The following is a 17,879-nucleotide window of genomic DNA, read 5'->3' on the forward strand; positions in this document are numbered from 1 at the left end:
CCTCGGAGTGACTCATTTCCAGACTCATTAATGGTGCATAAGTGTGAGGCCTGAGGCAGGAGACGGGGCCCGGCATTGACTCCCACAGGAGGAGACTGATGACTAACATCCAACATAATGACAAACATCCTGCTCCTCAGCGCATCAGATCTGCTTCTTATTCTCACCCAAACTCTCTCTCCCTTTCCTGAGAAAAGACCGCTTTCTTTTTCCAGTCTCTCTCTCTCTATCTCTCTCACACACACACACACACACACACATTCACACAACTGTAGTCTGTTCGTTGCATGCTAGAGGACGATGCCGCTTGCATAATTTCCCCTGCTCGGCGGCAGAGGCGCAGCGGTGGATCCCCTCGACTTCCTTGTGGATAATAAATGAGTGGTTGACTGTGGGGACGTTCGTATTTGTCGTACATGAATTATTCAGCGGAACGTTTATGTTTGCGCTGGAAATAAGATTCAGAATGCCTCAACAAGTTTCTAGCTGTGGCGAGAGAGACAGAGGGAGAGAGAGAGAGAGGGAGAGAGATGAAGAAGTGAAAAATAAATCCTTCTATCTCTCTCCTTAGCTCAAATTCTATTTCTTTTCCCAAATGCTTTGCCCTTACATGATCGCTCTATGGTCACAGGAATATTGTAAGTGCACTAAGGCCCTGACCTTTGACCTCCATATTTTGGATGATTGTAAATCTATGAAATTAACCTTATTCTACTGTTGCACTCAGTGCTCTGGAAAAGAGCTTCAGTTAAATGCCTAAAATGCAGGGAGGTAAACCCACTTTAACTCATCTTACCCACACGGCAAGAAGCTTTATGATATGATATTCAGAGTATACATGACAGTAAGTGGAATCAAACTGATTTAAGTTATGTAAAGATGGGGTGAAAAAATGACAATATAACTGATTTCTGTTTATATTTGGGGTTGGTTGCCTAATGATGCTTCTCAGTTTACCCATCTTTTCAATTATGATTAAATCACTGCTAAAATGAAAATGCCTAAATGAAAGAGGGAGAAAGCAATCTAGATCCATTCATTAGTAGACTCTCTCTCTCTCTCTCTCTCTCTCTCACACACCCACACCCACACACACACAAACAAACACAAAGACGCTTGCAGACGTCTTTGAGCCTATTAGGTCTATTACACTGTCAATACACACGTCATAAAATCTATGCGTATTCCCTGCGGCTGTTATTGTCGCCTATGTTGGTGTGGCAGGCTGTCATTATAGTGAGTTGTGAGGCGGAGGGCCTGCAGCGCCACTGATAGCCTCTGTGTGTGTGTGTGTGTGTGTGTGTGGGGGGGGGGGGGTAGTGACGCAGCACAGAGGCAACATAAAAGAGCGTGGCCTTAGAGGGATAAAAAGACTGACGTTGCCTGCCTCCTGGCTTGTTTCCCAGGGTTTTGTTTTTCATCTTCAGAGAGAGACAAGAGACTCGTCAGTCAAGGTGGAGAGAGCAGCATCAGTGGTTGTGTATTGTAGATTTGCCTATTGTCCATCGTCATTTAATACAGACATGTCATAATCCAGTCTGGTGGTTCTCCTAATGGAGTCCAGGATCCCCCCTGGGGGTCGTTGACCACACACACACACACACACACTCACACACAGCCAAATGATTCACAATGAATGAGTATATTCTGATATATCAGTTAGAGAATAAACTAAGAAGTTCTGTTTTCTTTGATGCGGTTCTGAGCCAAAATGGGTTTCTGTTCCAGGATCCTAAAGTTTGAGAGTCATCATGTAGACACTTTTAATCATAATAGCATATTGGTATAACTGGGACATTAAACTTGCTTTATGTGCGTGTGTGTGTGTGTGTGTGTGTGTGTGAGAGAGAGAGAGATTTAGCTGGGGATATGAATTAAAAAAGTAGATTTCTGGTGCATCGGTGCAGCTGAATGAGTTATGACTGGCCTATTCTGCATTATTCTAATGATCTAAAGTAGGCTGCCTCTAAAAATAACGAGATAATAATAGTCACTCTTTCCCTTTTGTTCCATCTCCCTTTCATCTTCTTAATCTGTTCGCATCAGCTCTAAATTGTAAGCACTACAAGACTGCCCTCCACTGGTGAAACAATATAGTGCAACAAAGAACTCCAAAGTGGGAAAAGTACAACTTGCATCACTTTATAAGCATTTATTTCTCTGAAACACAGGAGACAGTCGGTCTTAAATTAAGCCTTACAGAGTGAAAAGTAACAAACAATATGTACAGTGCATTACTTCCATCAAGTAAACCTACATTGACTGTATATGAACAGTGCGCAGTGTGTAGATCATGAAGCTACAACAAGTTAAGGTTTAGTTGCAGACAAACAAGCCTAGACAATCTTTCAAGTGGGTTCCAGGTACGTTTCAAAACTCAAGACCGGGCGGCAAGAGCAGTCAAGTTCAGGTAAAGTCCAATAGCCAAGCCTTCTCAGAGTGATTTAGAGTCGTCAGCCTGAACCAGTGGTTCTCAAAGTGGGGCGTGGAGGCCCCCGGGGGTCCTTGAGGAGACTCCAGGGGTCCAAAGAAAGATGAGGAATCATTTAATTTCACTACAATGTCATTCACTAGAAGTCATCCCAACTATAGGATGGATAAGAATGACTATAGTAATCATCGGTTTCACTCTCACCACTGTTATCTCCCTATCTAGAGTGTAGACAGCTATAAATACTAAATGAACAACAAAAATCTTCCCATATGGGGGTCCATGGGCAAAATCGTATCAAATGGTGGCCTAATGTGTGTCTATTTGGGGGTCCATGCCATGACCACAGGCAGCTATTGGGTATGGGAAGGTATGGGTGGCACTTGAGTCCAAAATTGATCCTATAGTTCATTAAAATGGAGAGCAAAGATCAAGCAACTGTTGCTAGAAATCCATCCACACCCAATCTAGACAGAAAATTCACATCAGCACTCAGGACTAGTGTCTAAACCGATAGTTTGGTGACCAATAAGTGCAGTAACTTATAACATTGACCAAATAATAATCTTGTCAGTCACAAGCCATCGCCTAACTTTGTTCCAAGACATTTAATTGATACAGTATGATGGATAAGGCAAGTTTGGTCGAGAACCTCCTGGTCTAAACTCCAGGTCACCCTCTCTCCTCCTTTGGCCGCGGAGGGACACAGTCCTCCCGGGCGGGGGTCAGGCCGAGTCGTCGCTGCTGTTGTCGGAGCCTCCCTTCAGGTTCTCCTCCGGCCCCTCCGCGGTGCCGCTGTCCGACTCCTCCTCCTCGATGGCGAAGCGCGTGTCCGCGGAGGAGCACAGGGAGCTGACGCTGCTCTGCTCCGTGCACAGCCCGCACGCCAGCGGTGACGGGAGCGCGCCCTCGTAGCGGTAGAGTCCGCAGTGGTTACCGTGGTCACCGCAGAACGGCAGGGACACCTGCACCGCGCGCAGGCCGGAGACGGCGGCGGGAAAGGTGAGGCTGTGCTTCTTCGGCAGCGCGCCCCACTCCCGCTGCTCCTCCTCGTGCACCAGGCGCGTGAACACGTTGAACCTCCTCTTCTCCCGCCTCTTGGAGCGGAAGTAGCCCAGCATTATACCACAGAGGAAGACTCCGTAGAAAGACATGACTATTAAAATGTACAGGTATGCGTTCCCGTCGCCTTTGTCCGTTTGGGACTCCCCGGCGGTTTGTGTGTGCAGGAAGAGACTTTTGGATGCTGTGGAGTTTTCTGGGTGCTCCATCTTTCAGTGCAGCCTACGAGGAGGACCTTGACAGTTTGCTGAAAAAGAGAAAGAAGTATAACCTTAAGCATGAGGATTTTTTTTTTTAAGTTTACGCACGCTTTACGCATGCTTTACACTCGCATTACGCATGCTTTACGCACGCATTTCCACGGTTTACAGTATTGCTTTTATTAAAGTTGTTAAGGAAAGTTTGGATGGACGTGTGCAGAATCATTATCGACCACATCTGCAGAAAGTTCCTACTATTATGGAAAAATTCAAGAGTTCAAAATTGTCGACTTGTCTTCAGAAATGTATAGTTGATATATAAGTTTGGTTTGGATGTTTTGGCGCTAAATTGCATTAGATGCAGAGTTTGCCAAAACTTAGTAGTTATTCAATTGAAGCCCCTGAATTTCCTATTTACAAATGCCATTTTACAGATAAAAACATTCTCAATAAGGATATTGACCAATATATGAATGCCTTCCTGCACTCTTCCTATAAGAAAGTGAAGTTGATGCATTTTTGTCTTTCCTTTAAAGTTTTCTTGTAATCATGCTATGCCTATTTCTAGGAAAGTTGTATGTATTTCATGTATAGACCTACTGGTGTTTCTGTACTTCAATAAATAAAGAAAGAAAGAAAACAGTTCAAATTCCTGTAGTTTTAGAATAAGTTACTAAATGTCTACATCACACAATAATTGCCTTCTTGTGTTATAAACCAATAATAACAAATATATGCAGTATTAAAAGTTACATTAGGTATAGTGTTGGTAAATGGTGAACTCACCAGATTGAATAGCTAGGGGTCATGTGAACTTCTATGTGGCTTGTATCCTCCTGTATGCTCTGCTGGAGTTTAACAGCACTGCTAAATGATGTGCATATTTATACAGAGACCCAGGGGGTGTCATGAATCACGTGATGGGGCCTCTACGGTCGAGGAAATAAATTATTGTAAGATGAGGAGTATCCTACGGAAGCCCTGAGGGGGTTTTAAGGAATCAGTCTATGTCTATAGATGCTTTACAGATACTTTACTACTAAGGGATCCCCAAGGAGACTAGCAGGAAACCAGTTGTGGGGAGAAACTGAAAAAAGTTTTTCATGATCTTAAAGCCATTTTGATCTAAAGGCTTATGCTTAAATGCTTGGAATTAGTTTCTTAGACAATATAAACAGTGAAGTCGATGCCTATGTATGAATTTCTTTCCAAAGCCTTTGCCTTTCCATCAAGGCAAAGGGCGGCTACTTTAAAGAATCTAAAATATAAGATAGTTTTGATTTGTTTAACACTTTTCTGGTCACTGCATAATTCCATATGTGTTCCATGTGTGAAATGTGAAAAATAGTAAAAATATAGAAAAATGCATGTGTGCAAACTTTTGACTAGTAGTGTTTATCATTTTATTTTCCACCATCTTGTCACAGTTTTTTTCCACCAAGACCTCCCAGGGCTTCTGTAGTATCCTGTCCGACACGAGGATCTCCTTATCTCCTCTCCTGAGATATTTCAGTTCCCTTGCAAATTAACTTCCTTGCTGAAGGGAAATGTCAGCTTCACCAGAATTCTTGCTATTCCTGAGATATTGGGCACTTCAGTCTACATTTAGTAACATGATGAAGTCTGTCCCAAAGCAAGGCATTATAGAGCCAATATGACTCTGACAGCAGATGTGAGACCAACTCTGTGGACACAGTGATGGTTGGAACAGGAATATACGCACAGATTCATAATTGGTAGGACTACAACGAAACAAAGCTCATTTAGATGTAAAAGCTCAAACATAAAATTTATCTCCAGTTCATTTTCAATGGAACAGCTCCAGGTTTTATTACTTATTAAGACTGTGTTCAAGATTTTTTTTACTTTAAGGATGGATTTTTTTTCCTTTGAAAATTGTATCTCCAAATGATTGAATTGGTTTGATAGTCGAACTGCACTCCTCCTTTTTTCATCAGACACAGCCAAGTGAAAGGTTGTCAACACTGGGAATTTGAGCCTCAAAACTGTAATGAATGGTGAGCATTAAGTGTTGAATTGGAGCAGGTGCTGATATTAGTGAATCAGTCTAGTGTGAGTTTGTTCAGTTTGTTCCTGCCTCAGCTGGGCGGTCCAGATGTAAATGTGCCATCATCCGTCTTTTTTGGCATCAATCACATATAGGCATCAATTTCAATGATAGAATGAGGTGCTAATATGTTCAATACACTCAGACACTTTGAAATATAGCTCTTTATAGTTTCAAATGAATTCTTTAGATTGGGTGAGTGTGGCAGGAATAATGAATGTGTTCCTCTAAAACAATAAAATACAGCCTATGTAGACCAAACACAATCTTTATTTACTTCATTTGATCATTTTCCAAGGCAAATTACAAATAAATAGGCTACAGTTGGATGCACTTATGTTACAAGGCAGGTTCCCCACATAGAGAGGGAGAGGAGCTCCAGAACTGGTCTATGATAATAAAGCTTAAATAGAGTTAAAATAGAGACTATACATTTGCTTTCTGCAGTCATCACAGCTCCACACACACAGACACACGCACAAACACGTATTTACAGTCGAGGAGAACCATCAACACAAAATCATTCAGGGATTAGAAAAGGCCCGTCATTTCTGGGGTAACGGCTCGACGCACACCGTCGAGAAAAACGCTGTCGTCCGTGGCTGTGAAGTTTTGTTTGGAATATCGCAGAAGTGGTTAGACTGAACTGACTCAGAATCACGAGAAAAGGCAACAGGTGTCACATTGTGAGGGATGCTGGAGCCATGTTTGTGCCGGAGATGGTGAGTCTTTCTCAAGCACGCACTCAGTCATATACATGCGGAGGACTAAAATAGCAACAAGGCTATAAATGAGTGATGACAATCCTTTAGAATTAATGTTAGCCGTACACACAGCGGCCGCACTTGTAAAAGTGTGCTAATTTTTCAACCAGGACACTGAGATAGTTTTGTTTGTCTTTCTATCTGTAACCAACTGCCTTATTTGGATAGAAATGTTACATTTTCATATTGCACAATGTTTTTTTTTTTTTTTTTTGATCAAGTATGGCAATGATTACTACAAATGTGCATTTCGGTACGTGCACACTGTGTTCTGCACAGTGTGTAGAAAAATATACTCTACCACTGTAGGAAAAATGAATAGATTAAACAACAGTGCATCATTATTTCTACCTTTATAAGTATTAGGTGCAATTATTGGCATTGTCCTATATAAGAACAACATCTTCAATTTCATGACAAGACGAGCTTCATTGGGCCAGATATGACCTCAGCGTTTTACCAGCCTCTTCTCATTTGCCCTCAAATGACTTTGTGCTTTTGGTATCAGATCTGCTGATGGGAGAGACGTCCCGCGGGCTTGGGAGTCAAAGCCTGACTGTGGGTGGGGAACAAAATAAACCCTTCGCAGAACTCAAAACAACTGAACAAAAAAGACACAGAAAAACTAACCGTTTCCTGACCTGCAGGAAACACAACTAGTCGCTAAGCAGAACTCGGCTGTGAAATGAGAAATAAACCAATAGGAGGCCTCAGGATTGGGAGGAGGAATTTGAAACCTCAAAGGCAAAAGGATGTAGGATAGAGAATGAAAATGAACCGAAGGAAAGCAGATCATCCGATAACAAATTGAGAGATTTCTTTGACATAACCTATCTGGAGTGTGTTAACATGGGTTAGCTGATTCAACACAAGTAAGGTTGATGGCCAAACAAAAGTAACAAGACAAGCCTGTTCCCCCAACCTGAGCTTCTGCTTTGGCACTCAGACAAGAGTTCAACAGACAACTTGATTAAACACGCTCTGTTTCATAACTCACATCTGGAACAATAAAGATCTCTTCACACACCTGGATGAGAAAAAGGAAAGGCAGCACTGGACAGGGACATTTTATATTGTTTTCCTTCATCACGTCTCCTTTTAAGCACTTTTTTATACCCGTCTTCAAAGCTGACCAATATCCATCTATTAGAAGTTCAAGTAAAAGCTGCTTCTGAGATGGAATTAGTCAACGCGTGCACAGTAAAGGGGAACATTGCAACTCGGCCTCTTTTCTCTGGTCTCTCCATCTCATTACCTCTAGTATCATGTTTTTGGTCTTAGGAGAATTAAGATGTACCAAAGATTCAAGTCATTCTGGCTTTTTTTTTGGACGGGGAGGGGAGGGGGGGGGAGTAATCCAGTAAGTCAAGTGTTGGTCTGTGCTTGGACGATGAAATATGCTGCGGTGGGTCTTCGCTTGCTACTTCCCACCGTACATTCTCTCAATGTCGTCCTGGTAGTGTGTTCTCAGCTCCTTGCGCTTGAGCTTGAAGGCGTCGGTCACTAAGCCCGTCTCGGGGGTCCACGGCTCTGGGCTCAGGCGGATCTTGCGGGGGATCTCGAACCGCTCTAGCTGGGCTGCAGCGGAAAGAAGACGACAACACAAATGAAAACGGGTAAGGAACTTCATGGGCCATTTCATAGGTCGTTTTGACCTTTGACCTCTTCTCACCTGCCAGAGCTGCCTCCGTGATGACCTTGAGGACCAGCTCCTCCATGGCCTTGGTGTTGCACAGCTCCTCCCATGAGCCGCGGATGCGGTACTGGTCGGCCAGGGCCTGCAGCTGCTTCTGATTGGGCACAACGAAGCCAATCACGTAGGTCTCGTCGCTGCAGAGACGTGATGTCAGAGAGAAAGACAGACAGAACATAGACTTATTAATTGACGTCGGCCTTTGCGTGTATTCTAGCATTGTGCCAAATAAGGTGATGTCATGAGACACACACACACACACACACACACACACACGTGCATGCATGGACAACAGAGCGAGGAGGAGACTCTGCAGGAAACAATACATTCATCAGCGCCTGGCCAAGGGAGATATTTACCCTTATAAGGCTGTGGACGCACTACATTCCTAAACAGACTGTGAAAAGACTGGACATCACACACTTAGTGCCTGGCAATCGCCCATTCTTTCATCCTGCGTCGTTGAGGCACACACACTTGACAAAAAAAGTTGGATTTAGGGATTACACACCAGCTGAACTCTAATGCCATGTAACCCACAAATCTTACGAAAACAGAACCAAACGAAGCATGGACGTGGAGCATTTTTCTTTCCACATCTTTCCTTTTCTCCTGCACAACTCTCATTGGCTGTTGCCGGTATCGCTTCAGATTTGAGTCACTGAAATACTTGCGATGGTATTGACTGGATCAGGAGGCAAGAAAGTCCTTAACACATTATAAGATCATCTGTACAGCAGCCCCAAACTAGTGTTGAATTGGTCCCATCTTGACAATCAGTTGGGATGGCTATAATCACCCTAAAGGTCATGTAGTGCGTCCCCACCCTAAGGTACACGCACACACACACACACGCGCACACAGACCTATTGGCGTAGGCACAGATGTTGTCGACCAGAGGGCAATTCTTCAACATGGCCTCCACTTTCCCCAGGGAAACGTACTCTCCTGCCTGCAGCTTCACCAAGTCTTTCTTACGATCTGGACACACAGAAGAGAAAACAAGCCGTCACAATGTGTGCGTACGTGCATATCTTTGAGCGTGAGTGTGTGTGTGTATCTTCAAAAGGAGGAGGGGAAACTACAGGACGGACCCATTTTCCATTCAACTGTGTACGTCTGACCAATCTGATGTAGATAAAACAGAGAAGTTGGGGGTTCTGGCTGGCTCATGTAAACAGAAGTGGGGAGTAATTCTGGGAAGTGAGGTGAATCTGATTCGTTAAAAGGTTTCTGGGAGAAGGCTTGGCAGAGTGATGGATGGAAGTGGAGCAGGGAGGTTGGCAGAAGTCCAGGAATCTGGGGCACTATGTTGATAATTTGTGCTTTCATAGTAGCATTAAGTTTGATCAGATCCTTGTTTTTATTTTGCCTCCATCTTTGGTGCTCAGCGCTCATTGCTGTGGTGCTTCTGCTCTGCACTTCCCAGAGATCACCTGCCAATCAAACAGTGCTTTTTCCTTGGGTTTTCTGTTGATGAAGTTTGAGTTTCTGACTGGATGAGTGGAGATTGTTGCTTATGTGTCCTTGTTGTTTTTTACCCTGTCTCCTATGTGTTTTTTGCCTGAATGTGAATTGTGAAGCTCGTGAACAAGAATTCCAATGCATTTTTATGTAAATGGAAAATAAACTTGAGACTTCTTAACCCAACGTATTTAACGAGCTGTCTCTAATGTCCATGCAATTCAATTTTGAAAATTTGAGGAGATGGGAGAGGGGGTGGGGGGGTGATTACATTTTACACCTGGAGACTGCATGTTTGATTAACTTGTGCACACATCTTGGTGCCATTTCCCTATCAGACTCCCACTAAAATAAAATGAAAAATGTGTGAAAAGGCAGTGAAACGGGGCAGACACTTTTTCACAGCCCTCTAGTTGTTAATCTGTCCATCCATCCATTCACACACCTCGTCAATCCATCCATCCACCTTCCAACCCACCCGTGCATCCTCTAATTCACACACCCACCAGCCATTTACACCTATGCCTCCGTCCATCCATTCATCCCTCCGTCCACCTCTCCTCACCGATAATCTTGAGGCATCCGTCTTCGTGAAACTCTCCGATGTCTCCTGTGCAGAACCACCGCTGGCCGTTCTCGTCGACGAAGAAGTCGTCCTGTTTTTTAGCCTCGTTCTTATAGTATCCCATGGTGACGTTGGGTCCGCCAACCAGAATCTCTCCTCGCGGGTGGGGCTTGTCGGTGCTACGGTAACCACCTGAGAGTAGGGTTCAACTTATTAGTGCATAACAAGTGGAAATTTGAATAGATTGCAACAGAATAGAGTCAATATGGTGCAGATGGTCATAGTAAATACTGTATACTATCTCATCTTCATTTCTCCTGTTTCTCCTGCATTATCACTCTGTGGAGATAAAGAACTGACAGCATGTTCACTTTAAATTCTGTGCCTGTCCAACAAGTTACAATCGAGCAATAAAACTGCATCATGATAGGTCTTAAGATTTAACAGAGCATAATAAAAATGAATCATGATGCGTGACGTAAAAGATGGAAAAGACAAAGCTGTTAAAGAATGGAGAAAAGTGGTGTGATTTCCTTACAAGGATATGGGGTGACTGCTGCTGCTGCTGCTGCTGATAATGAGAAGGAGTGATCTCACTGTTTTAATGCTGTCTAACATTCTCATTAGCTATAGTGGAAATAATGGTGGATGGATTAGAAAACTGACTAAAGTGTTTGTGTGCGCTTGCAAGTACGTGAGAAGACAAGAAAGAAAGAAAGGCTGATGCACATCTCTGTGACTCAGTGTGACACAGTGTGAGTGTATAAATTAGTAATGAAGTGTGTGTGTGTGTGTGTGTGTGTGTGGCTCTTCTCTCTGTCTCACTCACCCTCCACCCAGTCCTTGAGCTTGATCTCAGAGCAAACCAGTGGCCCTCCCACTCTCCCAGTGCTGTAATCCCACACTGGAACAAAAGACACACACACGCACACGCACACGCACACACACACACACACACACACACACACACACACACACACACACACACACACACACACAAACATGATTAAGAAGCACACTAGCTTGATTTATCACTATGGCAACCGGACCTCACTTCCTCCCTCGCCATGGTAACCCCATCCCAAAGGAATGTCCACAAAACAGTGTTTTTCTGTTCAAATGACCGCAGTGGAGAGTGACGGGCAGCGGGCCACTATGTTGGTTTAGTCTGCCTGGGAAAGGCTGGGAATATTTCCATTATTTCACAATTGTGCTGGCAATGAAAGTCAAAACATCAGCCGCATAGTTCAGAACAGATTATGTAGACACCCATCACCACCAGAGATATGAGTGGCATGCTTTTACGCAAATTAAGAGGAAAAAAAACACATTTTTCATTTCTCTGTTTACGTAAGGCAGTGGTAACAGAAAATATTAGGATTGCTTTTGTGTTCAAATCCTTTGCGTGCCAGTTTCAAATCATCAAGGCTTCGGCATTTAGGAATGCCTCCAATTTTTGGTTTATATTTTGCAAAGCAACATACAAATTTTCATACTGAACAGTGATGTGACAGCTTCACGGCAGGCTAAGTAGCTGATGCTGACTGGAGTTCATACTGTACAATGACTTGTTGATGTTTGTTTTTCCATAACTCTCTACCCTCCTTTTCAAAGCAGACAGCCTACTCCCTCCCACGTTCAATCCATCTTCTAACCATTTTCCTCTCCCATCCCCTCATGTAAAAAAAAGTGCTTTTATCTTTGCTTCCATGTTGCAGGAACTCGTTCCTTCCCTCAGTAACTTCCCTCAGTTACTCTGTAAAGTATTCATTTTCCCATTAACAAGTAGGCTATTGTAACAAATTACAATTTCAATTTACCAATCAGTTACCAATCAAAAAATAAGTTGTTGATATCACCCCTAAATATCAGATTGATGTTGAATTACCCAAAAGCTATATCCCACCCCATCTTCCATCTGATTGTTTTTCCTCATAATGACTCACTGTCCTTTCACATTGAGCTACAGCAGCTTAGATGAGAAATGGCAGTAAAGTTTGCTTTCTCTGGCTGGGAATATTCCCACTATTGACATTATCGAGCAAAAGGATGACAAGAACATTAGACATCAATGCTATTTGGTTTCCCTGAAGTAGTGTAATGAATAAACATAACAGTGGCCAAATGGACATCCATGGCCAAATCCAGCCATGCACCCAGCTTCTTGTGTGTTTTTCCCTTCTTCTTGCCTTTCTGCAGCAGAAACATTGGGAAAAAAAGACTGGAAACCGCATCAAAAGTGTGTCAGAGTTGGCCACTGTTTGCCCCCCAACCCCGCTTACGCTCGCTGATGGTTCCGGCGCCGCAGGTCTCCGTCAGGCCGTAGCCCTGTCCCACCGGACAGCACAGACACACATTCATGAAGCGCTGGGTGGCGGCGGAGAGGGGCGCGCCGCCCGACAACAGCACCCGCGTCCGACCGCCCAGCAGGGAGCGCACCTTCCTGAACACCAGCCTGGATGGAGGGAGGGAAGGGGGGGTAGCTTAATATATGTATGTGTATGTGTATATATATGGAATTGTAATTGTACAGATAATGTACAATGTATATATTTAATGTGTAATATAGGATATGGTACACAGAATTCATGTAATATATATGTGTGTATAATTTAGGATGTATATCACTGATATAACATGAAAACTGATAATGACACATAATGTATAATATATCCTATTTATTTATTGTTATTTTCATGTGAAAAAAGTTTCATATTGCAGCTTCAATATGGAAAAAACATTTATATTTACACAGTAGGACGATGTAGGCTTAACCAGCTTATGTGTTGGAAGAGGACCACGGTGTGTGATGTTTGTGTACGTGTAGTATCTGTAATCAAGGATATGAGCGCAATCACGTTTATGTGTGTGTGTGTGTTTTTGTATTCATCCACTTATGCTGCCTACTTGTCACATAGAGGCGTGCTGTATCCTTTGGCGAGCTGCTCTAGTTTGTAGTTGTACGCCAGAGTAAACAGCGTTCGCTGGACGCAGCTCATCTCCTCCACCTTGGTCATCACATTCTTATAGATACGATCCATGATCTCCTGCCGAAGGGGAGGGAGGGGAGACATCGAGGAAAAGAGCAAGCCAATAGAAACAGAAGAGAGAGAATGGGTGAGATAGATTTAGAGGTGAAAGAGAGATGGAGAGAGAAAAAGAGGGGATGAGGGGAGAGAAAGAGGAATAAGAGTAAGAAAGATGTAGAGGAAGAGACAGTCAGAAAGTAGGGGAGATAAGATGGAACATATTCGTCAGTAAGTTCTGTTTCTGTACATATGCGGTCTGCCCAGCTAAAAGATACCATTGTCCATGCTGCATAGTTGCATAGCTATTACAGCTCCTAATATGGGGCTTTGTACTGGGCCCAGACAGAGCTCTGAGACCTCAATGTGGAGGGTCCAGTCATTGGTATGGATCCAGATAAGACCAAGGCATCAATGTCTCCACTCCAAATACAACAGCCAGATTACTGGTTCTGCAGCACAGATGCACAATCCAGGTCCAAACCAAGGATGTTTGGTATATCGTGTTATATTTAGGGCTGGTTTGCAGACCTTCATCAAGCATGTCTCAATGGAAAGAGCCTAACTAGATCTAACTGATCAACAATCAATCATAGAACAGTGATATCACACAAACTTAAGTTAAGCCTATTTTTCTTTTTACTGGGACAGTAAGAAAGCTGAAAGGCAGACTATTGGAAGTTCCAGGTAGGTCTGTGGTCCCAGAGCTGTATGTATTTACCATGGCCCTACCTCACAAGATGGAGGATTTTTATTTAGCAGTCAAAGCATTGAGCACCATATTTGCTTACAAGTAATAAAACAACTAAAGGTTAAATTGATGGAAGCCAGAGCTCATAAACTCTTAAAAGAACAGAATACAAGAATACCAAACTTGGATGTGTCCAATGTGCAACACATGTGTTCTTACAGTTCGGTTATATAACACCAATACGCCCAAAGGCACAACAAATGACCAACTACACCAGAAAGCAATATGCCTAGAGTGAGTCCCTGGGCACAGCAGACAAGGCAAACGGTGACTCCATTTCCAGAAGGGATTGATAGAGGATTCGAGGGAAACAATGTCAAGATAGTTTCAGTCCCTCTCGGGTATTTTGTGATTATTGTCAAAAAAAATATATTTTGACGTTTTTTTCAATAACTGTGACGCAATTTACAGAGATGGGGGTGCTTTTTTCCAGAAAAACTGCAGGAAATGGTAAAAATTGTGAGTCAAGAAAAAATGGTACTTAAGAAATACCAAAAATGTGTGGGGTGCCAAAAATGGGATTTTAAGAACTACCTCCTAGTAAGAAAGAGTCATATAAAATCACTTTCTGTGATAATACACATACTGCATATCAAAGAAACTGGAAATACTTCAATATGCATTTATAATTTCCTTAACAGAAATAAAAACATGGACTCAGCGTTATAAAAAAGGAAATGTATATGGTTGGTGCATAGTTCAACTCAACATCAGCACTGTAAGCACCAAATAAATCAGTCCATCTGAATATGTTCCATGATTATAAAACTGTAGTTTCATTAAAAAAGTGACCATTTATGTTTGAGGTAGACTTTATGCTCTTGTGACTAACAATATGCAAACCAAAGGCTTAGGATAAATGGAAACTGTAGTGCAGGTTAAAGGAATGCACAATCTGCTTCTTCCATCTATAGCAGTGAACAAAACTCACATATGAAAGTCCAACTCATTGTGGATTGAGTCCTCCTCCATTGAGTCATTGGTTGTAGAAGAAGACCAAGGTAGACATAGTTCGTTGGTGTCTGGTCTGATTGGACCATTTTATGTTGAAAAAGTGCAATGACTGGCCAAAATTACAAACTGATTGATGGTTGATTATCATTTCATGTGGGAAATTTTTTGTTTATTATGCAAAATTGCAAGAATAGAGAATATTTTGGAGATCAGTTGAATTTGCATTAATTTTTAATTGCATTGATTACAAATTCCTTGCGGGACTGTTATTTGTTTTCTCAGGTTTCTCTTTGCAGGAGACTGCAAAGGTCAGGGATGAACTGGATGAACTGGGATGAATGGGTTAGGGTTAGGGTTAGGTGAATTGGTGATGGGAATAGGATGGGAATGGGATGAATTGGTATCATGTCTGGCCCCAACCCAGCTGTAGGTCTGCGTGACTTGACTTAGTGTCATGGTTTCGTATTGTCAAAGGGACTGTAGTGGAGAGAACAGTCTGAAACCCACTAAAACCAAGAACACTTCATTATCCAATTCAGCAGAGTGTCTTAAAAAGCCCGGGTTATGCCTAAATGGGGGAAAGGGCACAAACAACAAACAATAAAAACCAGCTGGTCCCTGTGTGTATGTGTGCGTGTGTGTGTGTGTGTGTGTGTATGTGAAGATAAAGCAGTGCGGGAGAGGAAGTCGACATGGGATTCATGCAACAGCCCGTTGTCATATCACAGCAAACAATTTGTGTGTATGTGTGTGTGTATGCGTGTGTGTATGCGTGTGTGTGAGTCGTGGGGATAACCACACGGGGCTTTCTCACGTTCTGTTTACAGCTGTGAATGGTTCCAGACACTGGGGCCCTCTGCCCTTTACACTACGACCCCTGGGAGATGGGGGGGTGGTCCTCATGTGAGAGACACAGAGAATACAGAGGGAGGGGGTTACAGTCTAGAGTCTAGCCAACAGGAGCCATGGATTACTAATCCCAATTTCCCAATTTCAGTGGGTTACTCATTCCCACTTTCCCCACGGTGCTCATTAAAGTTTCATCATATCTGGGTTTCGCAGCACAACTGCACCGATCAATACGAAAACATCCCATCCCTTATCTGTGAATGAGCTTTAACGCTGTGAAACGGGCCTGCAATGTTCCGAGAAAAGTTGAAAAAGTCAAATATTATGCAACCGAGCGCGATGGTCATGTTGCAAGAACCAATCACATTTGTATAAAAATCCAGCTCTCAAATTCTCCTGGTCTTCACATTTTTGTGACTAGCTCCACTTTTTTCATTTGACACATGCATTGCCGTCGCTATCTATCGCATCATTCCTTTATTGGCAAAATACGTTTCCGCCTCAAGCAAGTGTAAAAACTTTTTTATGATAACTGATGGCATTTTACCTCAATTTGCCAGTTCCATTCACCCTCTCTTATTTGAACATCATACTTGCCGTAAAATACATGCATAGAAACCAGTGGTGGAATGTAACTAAGTACATTTACTCAAGTAATGTACTTAAGTACAATTTTGAGGTACTTGTACTTTACTTGAGTATTTCCATTTCATGCTACCTTATACTTCCACTCCACTACATTTCAGAGGGAAATATTGTACTTTTTACTCCACTACATTTATTTGACAGCTTTAGTTACTAGTTACTTTGCAGATTTAGATTATTAATACAAATTATAAATCAACTAATAAATTATGATATATTTTTATAGGTTAAGCTACCCAGCAGTATATAAAGTAGTTAAAATTAGCTCCACCTTTACCAGCTGCAACATTAAAGTGATGAACACATTAATGCATCAATAATTATAGTCCAATAACATAATATATATGATTCTGAAATGGGCCATTCTGCATAATGACTACTTTTACTTTTGCTACTTTAAGTATATTTTGATGCTAATACTTTTGTACTTTGACTTAAGTAAGATTTTGAATGCAGGGCTTTTACTTGTAACAAAGTATTTTTACACTGTGGTATTGCTACTTTTACTTAAGTCAAAGATCTGAATACTTCTTCCACCACTGATAGAAACCCAGCTACTGAGTTCATGCAGTGTGTTAGTATGTGTGATCATAGTAAAGTCAAGCCCTTTCTCCATGACATTATTAAGGCTTTTCCTAGTGAGCTGAGGCCTCATGAGGGAAAGTAGACAAGAGGGCAAACTAGGTAACACTGTGACTGCAAGGCTTCACTTTTCAGCTCATACTGTGTGGTTGTATTTCTACTTTTTTGCTGTTTCTCTTCACTGTAAACTCCTGCTAAAACCAACAAAGCACTTATAAAGGGTGAACTACCCGCTCCTCTGTTTCGTTGGAAAATTGTCATTGACAAAATAAATACAGCCATGCTGAGTTTTTGTAAAGTCCGTCCTAGTGTCATCACTGCTGAAATGGATTAATAACTCACACAGACTTCAAAGGAGAGCAGGGCTACCCCATCTCTAACATGCCACTTTAGCCCCTGGGCGTCTAATATTCCAATTTAACCCCTGAGTGATGAGACTGTAATGCTTTAGTGATAGAGACCAGAGCTGGCCGGCATTAGGAGCCAGAGAGTTTGATTTACGTCACAGCCAATAAAGAGGCAAATCCAGGCCTGCTGGACACTGTCACTGCGACTCCAGCTGGACTATGAAGTCAAGCCAGCAGCAGTGTTTGTGACACAGACTGAGTGGGGAGTGATCGAACTGAATCGGAGATGAATGCAACATTATATAATACACAGTGTTATGTCTTGTCGTACCGGGACAGCTGCCATCAGAGTGGGCTGCAGGACGCTGGTGTCTCCCTTGCTTCCCTTCTTGATCTTGGTCGACTGGAGATGAGAAGAATTAGCAAATATCACAATGACGACAGCACACTTTCAGATCAATGCTTCTCATTTCATCCG

The 17,879-nt window shown here is 42.6% G+C and overlaps 2 protein-coding genes across 2 annotated transcripts in view; both read right to left on the reverse strand.

Moving 5' to 3' along the window:
* Positions 1-2,185: 2,185 nt before the first annotated feature.
* Positions 2,186-4,539, reverse strand: kcne4 (potassium voltage-gated channel, Isk-related family, member 4). Its single transcript, XM_071542078.1, has 2 exons — positions 4,480-4,539; positions 2,186-3,740 (listed from the first exon to the last, which is right to left on the reverse strand). The coding sequence occupies exon 2, from the start codon at positions 3,700-3,702 to the stop codon at positions 3,157-3,159; it is 546 nt and encodes a 181-aa protein (XP_071398179.1). The 5' UTR covers positions 3,703-3,740; positions 4,480-4,539; the 3' UTR covers positions 2,186-3,156.
* A 1,474-nt stretch (positions 4,540-6,013) lies between these two features.
* Positions 6,014-17,879, reverse strand: part of LOC139663413 (fatty acid CoA ligase Acsl3-like) — a 35,098-nt gene continuing 23,232 nt past the window's right edge. The window contains exons 9-16 of the mRNA XM_071542070.1: positions 17,733-17,804; positions 13,155-13,294; positions 12,530-12,702; positions 11,077-11,151; positions 10,248-10,439; positions 9,085-9,199; positions 8,198-8,355; positions 6,014-8,103 (exon numbers count right to left, since the gene is read on the reverse strand). Of these exons, the coding sequence (XP_071398171.1) occupies positions 7,946-8,103; positions 8,198-8,355; positions 9,085-9,199; positions 10,248-10,439; positions 11,077-11,151; positions 12,530-12,702; positions 13,155-13,294; positions 17,733-17,804 (1,083 nt within the window). The 3' untranslated portion in view covers positions 6,014-7,945. The remainder of the gene's footprint in view (positions 8,104-8,197; positions 8,356-9,084; positions 9,200-10,247; positions 10,440-11,076; positions 11,152-12,529; positions 12,703-13,154; positions 13,295-17,732; positions 17,805-17,879) is intronic.

This window comes from Centroberyx affinis, unplaced genomic scaffold, assembly GCF_046629955.1.
Source record: "Centroberyx affinis isolate AG114_WGS23_722 - 3 ecotype Tasmania unplaced genomic scaffold, CSIRO-AGI_Caff_v1 ptg004008l_1, whole genome shotgun sequence".
NCBI classification, from domain to species: domain Eukaryota; kingdom Metazoa; phylum Chordata; class Actinopteri; order Beryciformes; family Berycidae; genus Centroberyx; species Centroberyx affinis.

Coding starts and splice junctions, on each gene's coding strand:
- kcne4 (XM_071542078.1), bottom strand. CDS start 3,702: ATGGAGCACCCAGAAAACTCCACAGCATCCAAAAGTCTCTTCCTGCAC.